The sequence below is a fragment of the Lampetra planeri genome, chromosome 14, assembly GCF_965212315.1.
Source record: "Lampetra planeri chromosome 14, kcLamPlan1.2.h2, whole genome shotgun sequence".
Lineage (NCBI taxonomy): Eukaryota > Metazoa > Chordata > Hyperoartia > Petromyzontiformes > Petromyzontidae > Lampetra > Lampetra planeri.
Window position 1 is genome coordinate 1,954,928 of NC_136120.1, and position 15,883 is coordinate 1,970,810.

Genomic DNA, 15,883 nt, shown 5'->3' on the forward strand with positions numbered 1-15,883 from the left:
TCTTGCAATCAGCGTCAAGGTAAATGAAACAAATGTATATGTTTTCATTGCCGTGATGAATCATATTCTTATTATTATTTTAGAAAAAAAATCCTCAAGAAATGTACCTGCATTGATTAAATTTGGTGGTGGGGGGTGAATTTTTTTTTTAAATTTAGGAATAAAATTGCCATCGTTTATCAATGCAGGGTATCATCTTTGTATGTGCTCCCTCGTTTTGCCTTCCCGGTAATTAAAAGAACAAACTAATTTTCATTGCAACACATTTATTTTCTTCGTTTAAGTCGATAACAGATTTGAAATAGCTTTTTTATATGGCATGTTTCAGTGTTTAGATTTGATCGAAAACATAAGAAAAGTCTAGGACAGCTGCGACAATACGCCAGACTTGGCCGATCGTTTGAGTCACACAGCAGTGCAAGGAGTCACGGTGTAACATTACTGCTGCCTTCATTCTCTTCTAGCTTGGATAGAATCACTGCCTTGACTTGAGATGTTTCAATTCTCCCGAACATGAGGAACACATTTTAAGTACTATTAACATATAAACGCGTGCAGTAATGTACATTGCAGTTCTTTTTCTTTTCATAACCAACTAAAGGTGGCATTGGTTTGTGAACCGTGCTAAGAACACGGGTTCCCGAGTTCGATTTACGGTCATGGCTAACATAAGTGGCGAGTAAATATCTGATTTGGCCTCCCCCTTGACGAACCTACAATGATAGAATTGGTGAAGTATGGTCAAATATCCCTATGACAATGCACTCTGTGGTGGCTTTCATCTAACAGGCTTCAGATGCATTGTTATTAGCTTACTGAAGGCCATACGCGTTTTTTCCAAGGATTATCTGTCAAATTACACGCATCCTGACACTCAACAAGGTCTCGTGCACGAAGTTTAATTGCAGCATTAATTATCAAAACAAAACATTACGGTTAAACATCAAGTCTGTGCGTCGTGTTTCTCATGTCTTTGATAATAAAGAATTATTGTTTTAATTCACGATCACAACCCATCCACTGTCACTATTTGGTATCGCCGTTTTGATTGTATATGGCTGGAAACATCTTACTGTATAGAGGATTGCAGAACTTGGCCAATTGTTGGTGCCGCATCACCGCGTGTCTCCCTTCGAGCTTGTCTGTAGTTCCTCGGCAATTGTGAGATGCGATTTGCATGAATGACAACAGTGTATAAAGCTAAAACATCAACATTAAGTGTTGTTTTATTTTCCTTCAAACTAAATTATTTAACAACCATTGCCGTACAGTAGTTGTTTTAAACCATGCTCTATATGAAGACGTGAAAAAACTAAAAAGTTACAGTCAGTGAAGGCCACACATCGGCACGACATCAAAACTATTTTGTTTTAATAAGCTTATTTATTGTTATATATTTGTTTGAACATTCAATACTTTGTGTTGAAAAGAAAAGTTGGTCTTAGTAAAAATAAATAGAGCAGTTAACGTTGCCATATATCAGTGTTTCTCAACCTTGTTCGGCCCTCGGACCACTCAAGTTCCCCACCCATGGTGACAAAACACATTCACTTCTTACTTTAAATACCAGTGATACAAAACGATTCATTTTACCGGAACATACAAAAAACTACAGAGCCAGAGTTTTTTTTTTAGGGGTGGCATTTAGATCTTAGGGTTCGGGTCGTCTAATCAGTGTAGTTTTCCTAACTAAATTTTTTAACTTATTAAATATAATCCGTCAAATATTAGTTAATGACCGAAACAAAAGGAATAAACATTGTAATTATTTCCGGATCAAACTAAGTTTACATCACAATGCTGCGAGCCACCTGGGGGGCAGTCGCGGACCACTGGTCGTATCCGGGCACCACACTCCACCACCGCCTTATATCAGTGCCATATATCATGCGGAGGTAATCACCCAGCATACGTTTACATTGCAATTCACCAGCACAAGGCCCTAGACAAAAACTAGAAGAACGGAAGAAGGATCAATGTTAAGATCAGGCTCCCTCTGGAGATGTAATTCTCAATGGCTTAGTTATAACAGCTGCCGTGCTGGATAAAGACTTGCTGAACAGGGCAGGTACACTGGCTTAATGATTACATAGCATTGAGGTTTGTACTCCATCGTACTTTTGGGACGAGGCCCCTAGTAATGTCTTGGGCATATTGCAAAATGCACAGCTGGTAATGTGATTGTAATTGTTTTTCACAAGCACACACAGCAGTTTCTGGTTATAATTTGATGCAAACAGGTATCGAAACAATAGCAGATACGCCTGCACATATATGGGTGCAATATAGAGTTAGAATCGGCTACACACTACTCACTGGATTTGAACTACTTTTGTAAGCGATTCAATCTTAAAGCAACCACAGACATTCGGCTACAATGAATTGCAAAGTGACCAGTAGCTGGTATATTTCAACAAGGATGGAAAATAGTTGGCAACAGTGCAACAACAGGTAATTGGAAAATAAACAATGGTCAGAACAGGCAAATATGTTTTCTGTTCACTGATGCATCTCACTGAACGATTATCAAGCAATGCACGTGGGTGTTGAGGAATTTCCCTTGCATTTTCCTGCACTGAAATCTGCCAAAGTACTCTTACTCACTTCAAAATCCTACAAAATAATGCCAAAGAAGTTTTCGCTTCCACGATTTTCTATTTGACCCAGACACAACGCTGGCACCCACATCCATTTAGATTGCAGCTATATGATCCGCAACAGGTTTTTGAACAATAATTCCCTTGTGTCAAGTGTGTGCAATAGATAGTATCATACAAATTCTGGCACAACGCCACTCACTGTTCCATTATCTCTATTGGTCGCACCTAAACAAGGCAGATTTTAGAATTTTTTTAAAAAGCTGCAGCAGATTTCACTGCTGGAAATCAACACAGCTTGCGAACAAATGTTTTTTTTTTGCTCAGATATTGGATGCCGCATCGTTTAAAAAAAAGTATGGGTTATTTAGAATTTGAGATGCCTGTTTGTTTGATTTATCTCTGTTGAGATACATCAGTGGTTGCAACACGTGTCACGTTCAAAAACTTGGACAAGATGCCACTGTGGCTCTGGGGCATTGAAAAACATATAAATTTGGGATCCTGAATCCCTTTGAGAAAAGTCCAACAAGTGTTGGAGCAGAAATACGTTAACAACAACTTTATCATGGGAAAAAAAACATCTCTCCGTGGCTGTGACATAGTGATATATGTAAACTTGCTGCTGCTATTGAGATGGACGACTCTGCTTTTAGCAGTTTCATGCCGGAATTTGTCTTCAAGTCCCTGGTCGATTCCTTTCTGGGAAAATCTATCTCTCCTTTACTGTAAATTTTACCATCCCTACGTCGCAAGGAAATATTTCCCTTTATTCTTTGGAAAAAAATTCCAATTCCAAGAACCCAACCCCGAATAACACGGAATGCATTATGAAACGAATCAGAGCATTGTTAAGTCATCCACGTTCATCAGAGACTTGTAAACATTCCTCTGCAGTTTAAAAAAGTAACATTTATTAACAGGTGGCCGGATGGGTCAATCGTCAGAGTAGTTATCCAACACCGCCTGAGACCCTGGGTTGGAATCTGGACAGCCACCTATGATTAAAACTCGGCTTATCAAATGCATTGGCTTTCAAAAAGTCCATCACCTAAATTGTTGCTTTGCACTTCCTATTCTTTGGGTCTTTCGATAAAGTCACGTAGATAGATCAAATAATAAAACAAAAATAACAATATCACGACGTTTCGATCGAATATATTCTCAGCAGCTCTTCCGCGATATGTCTCACCTGATGACGATTGCCCGTGTTGCGATCGAAACGTCGTGATATTGTTTCATTTCTCGTTTGATCTATCTACGTGGCTTTACCGAAAGACCCAAATAATATGAAATCCTGCAGTCACGAAAGCTTTAAGTCAAGATTTTCACTTCCTGTTGTGAGAATTAAAAATATCGGTTTGACTATCATGCGACAAACAATTTCACAGAAGCCAATCTCTTAAACGGGGCGCACTCTGTGATATTTGCGAAGAGGCTCCGATAGCACAATTGGAATTAATTGGGTATCAAACCCATAATATATTAATACAAATCAACATGCGTAAGTACAAGCGAAAGTAAAAGGTATTCAGCCAACAGTTACATGACGAGGTGTCAAAGGTTTACCACACCTCCGATTAGCACGGTTGGCTACGTAGGGCGCGAAATAAATTCGACAAACATACCAATGGCTATTATTTCAGAAAATCGAGGCAGCGGTGTAGCGTGGTTAGCACGGGCCTCGGTATAATACCATTAAACGGGGCCCCCTGTCCCAATTTCCCCTCTCTCCATAGACCAACGCCTATCCCCCCTCCACTCCCATTCCAGCCTGTGCACTCCAGTGCAGTTGCACCGGCTGCACACTCGATATCGCCGTCACTGAACAGTCAGTGGGCGAGACACTGTGGACAGAAGTTACGGAACTTTAATCACAAGTTCTAAGGCAAATGTGATCTCTGTAGCAGGCGCCATTAATCATTGGCAGATACAGCCTTTGTAGGGGCTGCTTTGGTGCCATTATCTTTAGAAAAACACAGCAAGACTAATATTACCCCTAATTAAATAAATATCCCTTTGAGAGTAATCAATTGCAAGTTTGTGCTGCGGTGAAATAATAACCCAGAAAACTCAGTAGGTAATTCTGTGAATGTCATTTTGTTAAGTGTGTGTGTTTTTTACGTATCTGTAAAAATGCAACAGTCAACTCGGTCACGTCTTGTGTGGGCAGTTGCCTTGATGTTAATCATTGCAGCTGTATGTCGACGTATGTTTCACAAAAAAAATACTTTTTGATGATGATAGGCATATCTCCCCCCCCCCTCAGTAGTGTGTGGGTTGGCACATTCTTCCCCAGCAAGCCACGTTACCCTGAGATTGCTGACTTGTCCAAAAGGGCTGAACCAGAATGCTGCATTTCATTCACGTCTTGCTTTTTCTAAAGCGCACTGATTAGCCATGCCCGGCCGTGATTATAAACATAACGTGGTTCTGTTTATAAGCTCTGAAATGATAAACAGAACTGAGCCAGATAGAGGGCTACGCGCACATTGCGTAACGATTTGTGTAACAGAGCGCACGCTTTGCAACAACGCTGCGGTGACTTTTAAAATTGCTGCAATTTAATTAGAGACAATATTTAGTTTGCCTTTTTCATGGTTCGCAAGTAACAAATCAGTATTACCAAGTGACAATGGTAATTGTCAACAGGTTCCCATCACCAGTCCTGCTAATATGATTGTTTTGAATGAGTCATTGTATTATGCTGAACATAGGTCACTTTTGTATCGGTTACAAACGCATTTTAGTAATTGTAATATTACTGAGCAGACACAGTGATATTACGAAGTGGTAGACATAAGTGTACACATGCAGAATGCACAACGTAAAAATATATACGTAAAGTCATGCATGTAGAGGTGTAGATACACATCCCGCATTACAATTGCAGAGGACACAAACAGAAGCAGTTCCTTTGGCACTTTCTGCAAGTGGCAGCACTGAGGACGCGACGCGCGTCTGCGTTGCTTGCGTATGAACCGCATCCGTCTACCCCCGGCCCTGTTACCCTCCGAGAGAAATTGGGTGAGGACATTCCGCAGCCCTGCTGGGGAACTCGGCCTATGATGAGTGCCCCAGACCTCCTGGGGCGGGAGAAAGGAAGTCGGAACTCCCAGGCACACAATACCAAGGCCCCCCCACTCGCCGCGAATCACCCAACCCCTCCCTGAGGTTTATAAATATGTTCTGCCTCAGCTGGCAAAAGGGGCTTTTAGCTGCATGCTCCTCCGTGTCATGGTGCAAACAGGAATACATTCCACCAGGCATGCACCACTAACAAATGTCCAGCTAAAGTCGGATTACGTAACAGGAATTGGGTATTTGTACATTTTTTGTTTAAATTGTTTTTGTGGAAAGTTGAATTTATGTCAGTGAAATAAGCACTGCCCTTTGTAAACATATATATTGCGTGCGTATTAAAAAAATAAAGAAACCCCGGGGCAAACATCTTAACGGCAATTTTTGTTCCATAATCATTAACACAGCCGTGGTGCTTCGCCTTAAGAGTACAACGCCGCGTGTACAAAAAAAAAGGAATCTGGTTGAGAACAGCCTTTGCAGAGCCTTCGCGCAACACGATGTGGTCTTCCTGCCTCTGGCTGGCCGGCACCCTCCTCCTGAGCGTCGCGGCGCTGGATCGTGGCTCCGAGCGGCCGCACGACCCCGTGCCCTCGAGGCAGGGCTACCACCGGCTGCGACACGCCGGCTGCACCTACACATTCCTCCTGCCGGAGCTCGACTCGGACTGCGGCAGCGGGGAAGACGCCGAGGCACGCCACGGCATCCAGAGGGACGCCCCGCCGCTGGACGGCGACGCGTCCCTGCAGCGGCTGCAGCTGCTCGAGACGGCCGTGGGCAATGCCACTCGGTGGCTGCAGCAGGTGAGGACGGAGCGGAGCGAGCGTGCCAAAGGGCGCATCCGTGCGTGAGCGCCTGGTATGGTTGCCACCTGTCGTGGTTTCTGTTTAATTTCCACCCCAGGAAATTGTGGTAAGCTTTTGCCGAAGCGTAAAAAATATATTGGTTTTGGTCTGTTGCGTGATAATGCACCACGCAAGACTGTGCATCATATTCTTGGTTCTTTCGGTAAAGTCACGTAGAAGTGAAATGATAAAATAATAAAAAGATTCAAGAATAAAAAAAATCTCACGACGTTTCGACTGCAACACAAGCAATCATCATCAGGTGTGAAATCCACGTCGTGAGAATTTTTTATTGTTTTATATTTTTATTATTTTATTATTTTATTATTTCCCTTCTACGTGACTTTACCGAAAGAACCAAGAATATGAATCCCTGCAGTCACGAAAGCTTTAAATCAAAACTGTGCATTATGTTTACATGTCGTGCTCCCTCCATCTGGTATTGTGGGATCGCCTTCTTCCCGTGATACGTCTCAGTTATTTTTGTTATACCGCAGAGGTGGCAATTCTCGTGCCTGATCCGTGAAACCTGGGGGTGTCAATGAAAAGTGGGTATTAGCAAGGCGCCCTGCTCGACAGACTCGCTGTGTATTGAACACATTATTTGGTGGACACTGTGTTTTGGCTTTGGTGCACAAATAGCAAAACAAACTTCACACATTCATAAATAACGCTGCCTTTAAAGGCAGATATATAAGAGGTGATGATTTGGGTAATGAACTTTTGTTATAGCATGTAAAACTCTATAACAATCTTGATTTGAAGCTTTCGTGACTGCAGGAATCCATATTCTTTGGTTCTTTCGGTAAAGTCACATAGGTAGAAAATAAAACAAATCACGACGTTTCGGGCGCAACACAAGCGTCCGTCATCAGGTGGGAAAGACAATGTTTTGCGTTTTGAAATAAAAAATAAACTATTTAGTCTGAAGCTGAGAGCCACCCCTCCATAGTAAAATAACTCTTTCACTGAGACCCTTTGTTTTCTGTGAGCCTTAATATTCCAATGTTATTCTCGCAAAACGACAATACGGTTTAAAATATTGTCCTAGCTGTAACAATTTTTTTTCCCGGCAAACGAATATATTATAGTCTGCCCACTCTTCCCAACCTCTAAGCATTTGACTCCACCGAAGTTCACAGGCGAGGCCAAAGTCAAATTGTTTAAAAGTCAAACCCAGGTTCAGCGATTAATTTTTCCTTCAAGACCTGAGGTAAATAAATAACCCCAGCATGACTTTGCCCTATTTATTTTGAGCACAGAGCATGTCGTTGTATTGTGAAGGCGCACCTGCACCTTGTTTGTTGTTAATGGGCCGTGTCACTTAACACCTCGCAGCCTCCACAAATCTCAAGGCGAGGGCCACGGCCAGGTCTGGGCACAACTCTTATGGGGAATTGGCTAAGCAGTCATCACCATGCTGCAGGAAGGAGTACTAATTTGCTCAGCAAGAGATACTTCCTGCTCAGCCACTGTTAACTGAGCAACTCCCGGGCTTGACTACCACGACTACTACTACGATGCTGTTGCGTGTGTCATCGCTTCGTTGGCACGCTCAGCCAGGCCCTTTCTTCTCTGTGAATCTTAATATAAAATGTAATTCCTAAAACAACGAGGGTCTGGAAATATTGTCCTTGCTTAAATCATTTTATTCTTACAGGCAAATGAAATTCAAAGCCGAGCCAACCTCTGCATTGTCTGAATAACAGCAATTATGTGCTCATACTAGTTGTCTGTTTAGAAGTATGAACCTAAACTTGCGTACATTCACAGTCTGGTTTTATAAGCATTTTAATTAACGAAGACGGTTGTTTTAAATTCTACTGACATTTCTTTCTGTGGAGCGGTGCTATAACAACATACATGTTTAAAAAATATATATTGCAGATCAAACATCACCTTTATTTCGGTTGCAAATATGTCCAAATTACGTCATTTGAGGCTGGTGCTAAATCAACCAAAATTCTATTCAATGCTCCCTCTTGGGGCAATCCCGCCAAAGCAAAAATAGCTTTACTGGATCTGTGACGAAGGAAAAAAATCCAACAAAAGAATTCATATATTAGGTACAATAGTAGCAGATGCTTCCTGCAATTGGAAGTTTACTAACATTTATAATATAAAGAAAAACAGGAAAGCGAGGAGCAAACAAAGACGACAGTCGTCCTTGCTTTGTATTTGCGATCCGGACACAACTATTCCCCAAAGTTGTTGTTTTTATTATTAATTTTTTTGTTTGACGGAATAAGGACCGGTGGAAAACGATCGTGGCCATTACCACAAAAAAAAGAAGTGGGTCTCGCCACCTCTGGGCCTCACCCGCCTGCCTGGCGAGTGACAGAGTTGCCTTCATGTTCCCGTCTATATTGGGCCCCATTGTAGTGGAGCTATTCTTGGACGGCGGTGGTTACTTTGAATTTTTTTTACAACAATAACGACAAGAAAATGAGCAGACAAACAAATTCCACACGCGTCGTATGACTTCCACAGATGTATCGGGCTTCATTCGTTACACTCGATATGCGCCAGGTCCAGCATCGGGGGAGCGGTGATGCAGTGGCTAGTCCACTGCGTTATAAATAAAGTGACAAATGAAACTCCCGGCGATGGCTACCACCAGTGGGTAGTGATATCCTAACCAGTTCTGGGCCCTCCTTTTCACCAACGCACACTGAGCAGCGTGGTTAATTATGCTAAAACAACCAGGATAGCCGACATAGTATGTACAGGCCTTCATCCAACAGTGGATTAGCATAGCAATTTAAAAGGTCGGTAGGTAAATAATTAGATAAGTATATTTTAAAATAGATAACTGTCGTGAAATGCAGGTGTTACTATATACAGACATATTCTATGGGTCTTTCGGTAAAAGACCCATAGAATATGTATTCCTACTCTTTGGTTCTTTCAGTAAGTCACGTAGGTAGAAATAAAACAAAATGCATCACGACGTTTCAATAGCAACACAACCAATCGTCTTGTGTTGCTATCGAAACGTCGTGATTCATTTTGTTTATTTCTACCTACGTGACTTACCGAAAGAACAAAAGAGTACGGATTCATGCAGTCACGAAAGCTTTAAGTCAGGAAATATACAGACACTTTGTCAAATTAACTTTGAATGAACGCATCGCCACGCCATGTCAGTCAAGCGTCACCAGGGTGGTCCGTGCGTGTTGGTGGATGGCTAGCGGCACCAAGGACCGGTCTAGATACCCCCACTGGTGTTGGTCAGGACCGGGAATCAACGTTTGTCTGCCAAGTTCATAGAGCAGTGCATTGACCACCGTGCCACTGCTCATCCAAGGCAGGCATTGTATGTTGACGTATTGGCGATACACTGGTGCAGCACAACACACTGGTCCTCATGAAACAGTTTAAATACAAATTTTGAATAAGCAAATCTGTTTATCGGTCTTTCATTGACCTTGTCGCCAAGTTTGACGTTATTCGAAGGTTTATTGAGTCTACTGAGACTTGCTAAAAAAGGTCAATATTGACCGTCGATTTGGGTCCATTGAAGCGAGGGACTGTCCGACCACGTCTAGGGCACGAGTCAAATCTGCCTTTGGAATACGGAGCCAATCGTCACCAGGCTGAGTGCTGTATGGCAACAGACTGTGAAGCTTCGTGTTCAGCCGCTCATAAACGTTTGTCTTCTGACCGCTTCGACATCACGAGAACTGATTTTGACGCATCACCACCCCGCGAGATTTTCTGACCGGGGTTTCGAATCGTGGGAAAATAAATAAATAAACTTTATCCAGAAAGGGCCTTTTTTTCTGTTATACCACGCACCGATGTACCGTCAATACGTTAATTTGTCAAATAAGGTATCGTGCCTATGACCGTAAGTGACTATGCATATCTGTGAGATGGCTTGAGGCAAGATCATGGAACCACGAACATGAAGGAGGACTTATCTGCACTTTGTCTTGTGGTGTGTCTAAAGTGAAACGTAACACTATCACCATGGCAACAAACAACAACATCTGGACAGACACAGCACAATTGCTAACCCCAGGGGGAAAACATTATATGTATAAAAAAAATTCCATCACGTATTTATTTGGTACAAAAGCATTATGTTGTAGGGTTAATATTTCCCCATTGGAATGCAAAATATCTTCCCGAAATTATATTGCATGCACACATGCCGATGCAGGGTTTTATTAGAAATCCCATTTTTCACGAACTCAACTAACATACAGCGAGAATATATATGGATATGTTTTACATTAGTGAAGCATCTGGCTTGATTAAAAAAAATGTTAATGGACGCTGTCAGAACACGACCATTGGTCCTGTGAAACAAAGTTGAAAACGCGAGAGGTGCATCTTGGCCAAGCTGCCGGCAGGAAGAATTCGTTGCAACGGTGAAGTTGAAGCCCTCTAACAAACAAACAAACAGGTGTCAGTCCTCCCTCTCGGGAGTCGCTGGGTAATAATCACGTCTGGCTTGGAATGCAGGAAAAACATGTTGTTGTAAATGTGGGCTCAGCTGGGAGTGGCGGGCGGGGGAGGCGTTCCGGTTGATGGCGTCAGAGGAAGAGAGATTTGTTTGAGGTGGCCACCACGGCGCTCGGTGTACTCCGTCGTTCTCCCTCCTCTCGGAAGCCTGAGTCACACTGAGTCACACCGACCAGCCCCCAACAATGAGTTTGCATCTCACGATCATATATCTGTATGGTCATGAACAAAGTATGATTCCCCCCACCCACTTCAGTTTAAATCATGTTAAAGTTCCAATTTAAAGCTTTCGTGACTGCAGGGATTCATCTTCTTGGTTCTTTCGGTAAAGTCACGTAGAAGGGAAATACTACAATAATAAAAATAAAACATAATAAAATAATTCTCACGACGTTTCGGCCACAACGCAAGCAGCCGTCCTCAGGTGAAGAACAGGTCTGTCGGGAAGACAGCGTCTGAATGAAACACCCCAGGCTTGGAGCGTATATTGGAGGGGGAAGAGCGCCTTGACAAAATAATTTGCATATCAATAGGAATTTAGCATATTTATGGGAAATGCAGATATGGGATTAGTACTACTTGTGAAATGCATTTCACAAGTAGTACTTCCCTTCTACGTGACTTTACCGAAAGAACCAAGAACATGTTAAAGTTACTCATTTGCTTGCACTTATAAGGGTGTCACCTAACATATTAATTTTGTCAACTTGTTATTTTTGTAATTGTTTCGTAATCTCCCCCCCCTCACCGGAGCTATAAGTTTAGCCAAATTAAATTGTAGAACCAATGTTAATGCGATGTTTTATTGTGTCGTAGAAACTTGTGACCATCAACTCCTCTACCCTTGAGAAAACAGTTTAATCAGAGGCGGCTGCCTGGATTTGAGCCCAGGATCTCTGAGTAATATGGAGCAACCTCCTCAACCAACTGGCCTTTAAGTTGACAGTCGTTTTTGGGCATCGCATTGTAAAAATATATATATTTTAAAACTAAAAGTTATGGAACGTCTTCCTTACCACTGTAAAAAAACCATTGGCTGGAATTGTAGCCAATGGAATTTTTTACGTGAAAATACACAGTTAATGACAATTTTGGTATTTCTCAGCCCAGCCTGTGATTGTCAACGCAGTCCCTAAACGTCGATGCGATATAGAGGAGGGCACGCTGCCTTGAAGGGTACATGACATGTGGGTCACGCTGACGTTCACGTGCAATGCAATAGGCCACCTTTAAGATATTATTTTGGCAAAATAATTGATCATTTAAGTTCCTGTGAATAAGATACGTATGCAATTTCTGATCTACATAAATTATATGCAATGATATGCCATTACACTTAAGCTAATGGAGCAAACAAAACTGTAAAAATAAGTTGAAAAAACCCCCAGAATACTCACCCCAATTCATGACAAGTGATTAAATCACTGGGGATACGTGAATCATCAAGTGGACACTAAGAACACTGACTCCATATTTCACCACTGCTTGTGTGTGTGTATATACAGTATATATACACAATGCACACACTTGCACTCTACACTGCAAAGATACATACATAGACACTACACTTTTCATGCGATTTTCCAAATGTACTTCATCAAATGTACTTAACCAATCTGCCAAATAAACACATTCCTTCATTTAAAAACAACGATAACCTCATCCAGAAACATACCTCTTTTGCAAAGAGGGAACCCCGATCATTAAACGTTTGGAGGAACATTCCGAGCAACACTAGAAAAAAAATACTAATAAAGAAAAAAAATGATTTCAACATCGCGTGGAAAAAAACCCCACATGCGTCCAGTCCAATGCCCTTTACAGTGTGGCCAATATAGTTTTTTTTTGTATCCAGCAAGGGCAAACAACAGAACGATTCCCCCTGTTGCCAAATTTACGATAATTTTTTTCTGTCACAAATTGTTAAGTCTCCCCCTTGGGAAAGTGCATCAATATGTGGGGAAAATCGAAGTAATTCTGCCTAATGAAACTGGGTCCGTGCGGTTTGATTGTGTAAAAGCAATGCTACAAATGTGTTTTACACTGCGCTAACATGGATACCGTGTTGTATCAAAACTACAATGACTATTTTTCAGTATTTTGGTGCATATCATCCCTGAAGTTATGACAAATTTTAGAAGCCATTCTAGTTGCAATAAGAACTCAACTCACTCATCAGCAGTCTTTAAGTAAAAATGTACATTAAATGTATTCCAGTTGCATGTCATTTTGCATTTTGCAATGACATGCAACGAGTTTTCTAATGTTCTGTTATTGTTTCAGTAAAAAAAGAGTGTAAATATTCACAAGTTTATAGAAAAGCACGCTTATTATTCGTATTTTTTTCTTAATATTACTGCGTTTGTAGTGCTGCAGAAGAACAAACAAAACATAATTTGCCCTAAAGAGAAAACAATATATATTATGATAGGCGATGTTTCAGGCAATGGGTCTTCTTCATTGCAGAACAATTATAGTTCAATAACCCCTCATTAATTAAAAACAATTAACACATGTACAATAATAATATTACATAAATAAAAACGTACATTCATCTGCACATAATTGCAAATGTATACTCGATCAGCATATGCAAATAGCTTGGAACCTACTTAAAAACAACATTTAATAACGCTTCCTCCACAGCGTGCCATGTGTTTGACCACACTTTCCACATCTGTCACTTTATGCAACTTTTTTTTTAAGTGGCAAATAAACAAATGTATAGATCAGAGGGCTGCATTTTTTGCCATGCTTTCAATGCAGCCTGGTTGCTTGTGGAATTTCCGGCTGTGGTCCAGGGAGGATCGGTGGGGGGGGGGCAAGACGCCCCTCGTTGCTACACGAGGAGCGTTTTGTGTCTGGCACCCACAGAAGAGGGTTGTCGTTCTCCGTGGAGAATAACAAAAAATAGGAACATAAATGTGGGTACGGGGTCTTCCTGCTGTCGCTCACGAGAACAGAATTTTCTTACTGACAAACAAAAAAAACCTCACGCCCTGACTTGGTAATAAATCTTCTAGCAAGGGATTGGGGTTAGGACTTGGGTTCGGGATGTTTGATGGTTTTAAGACGCTTGGGAATGTTTGGGAGATTTTTCTGATTTTTGCTTTGACTTGGCAGTGCTATCCAAATTATTTATTGTTCTCCCCTAAAACATTTATTGTCAGATAATGGACGAGGGTTCAATAAATTACAGAAGCCATACATTCAATGTGATCCTTCATATTAATGCTTACCATATATATGTCCAATGCAAACATTACAAAATAATTTCACAACCATCTTCTTGGTTCTTTCGGTAAAGTCACGTAGAAGGGAAGTAATAAAATAATAAAAATAAAACATAATAAAATAATTCTCACGACGTTTCGGCCAGCTTACAAGCAGCTTGCGTTGTGGCCGAAACGTGGTGAGAATTATTTTATTACGTTTTATTTTTATTATTTTATTACTTCCCTTCTACGTGACTTTACCGAAAGAACCAAGTTGATGAATCCCTGCAGTCACGAAAGCTTTAAATCGAAATTTCACAACCATTTAATGCGCATATATTTCTGCTCTTTGTAAAAATAAAATTCCTTTAAAAATGTTATGAGTTACCTTGATGGGGCTCTCAATTGGTTTCAAATCTTAACATTCTCAAATCTGGCTTTGATGTATGAGTGAAAATATGAAAAATAATATCAATTATAAGATGTAAAATGGCAAGTAAGACCATGTCGAACCCTCCAAACTGGGAGTGAAACAGCGGATCACGTCATACATTAAAGCTGATTCTTAAGCTTTATAAATGACGTTAAGATAAAATAAATATGCATTGAATAGCATGTGTGAGAATCAATACATTAAAAATTTTTTTATCTTGCATGCAGTGGGTTTCCCAGTGAACAACAGCCACCGGAAGTGCTACTGTTCACCAGAACGTAACAAAAACAAAGAATCGCGACCCTGAACTGTGGCAATTCATGAACTTACTGTGGGGGTAATACGATTCTATCCCTGCTATTAACGACCTCAAAACGTCTACTCAGCAGCAGTAAGAGAATGGATACAATAACCATCGTCTTCTCTTCTCAACTGCAAAGCAAACACCCAGAAGGTTAAGTTATTTGCTACACTGTGAAGGTGCTGACCTTGAAAATGAGCCCTTCCTCTGTGCTGCCCTGTTTCCACCAAGGTCAAAGGTTATGTTCCTTTCTAACTAATGAGCACCCACTCCCCCCCCCCCCAATTCTTTGCATTCCATGTGAAATGCATGGGGTAACTTTCTTATTTTTGCATTCTAACACAGCGCAGAGTTTTAGTAAAGCAAAATATGCTGCTTATGTGTACACATTTTGGAATAAATGTTTATTGCAGATGGATCAAGATTTATTTTGTAAATATTGCGACGTGACTTTAATGTTGCCAAAGCATGAATCCACAAACTGGCTCCAATAATGCACTTTTGGCTCTTAAGCGATCATAAAAGGCCAAAAAGCCATGCTCTCATATTGAGGAGCTTTTAAATCAATTCGAATTAACATAATACGGGTTTTTAATGACCGTTTAAATGAACAAAGATGTTACATTATGCGATTGGACAGAGCAATAAAAATGAAGTTTTAAATGCAATGGAACAACTTGGTATCCCACAAAATCTCAGGCGCCATGGTGGCATCTTTACTACCTCGCCTAATAGATAGGAGGTCGTGGGTTTGATCCCAACCCTGATGCCCGTATATTTTGAGTTTGCATGTTCTCCTTGTGGTCGAGTGGATTTTTCTCTGGTTCCCCCAGTTTCTCCCTCCACATTCAGAAATATGCGTTTAGAGTATTTGGCTGCTATAAATTTCCACATGATAGGCCACTTCGTTGAGCTATCATTTGTGGCCAACTCGCTTCTGA

The 15,883-nt window shown here is 41.1% G+C and overlaps 1 protein-coding gene across 1 annotated transcript in view; it reads left to right on the plus strand.

Moving 5' to 3' along the window:
- Nucleotides 1–5,808: 5,808 nt before the first annotated feature.
- Nucleotides 5,809–15,883, plus strand: part of LOC144722286 (angiopoietin-2-like) — a 50,188-nt gene continuing 40,113 nt past the window's right edge. The window contains exon 1 of the mRNA XM_078600401.1: nucleotides 5,809–6,481. Coding sequence (XP_078456527.1) covers nucleotides 6,179–6,481 — 303 coding nt within the window. The 5' untranslated portion in view covers nucleotides 5,809–6,178. The remainder of the gene's footprint in view (nucleotides 6,482–15,883) is intronic.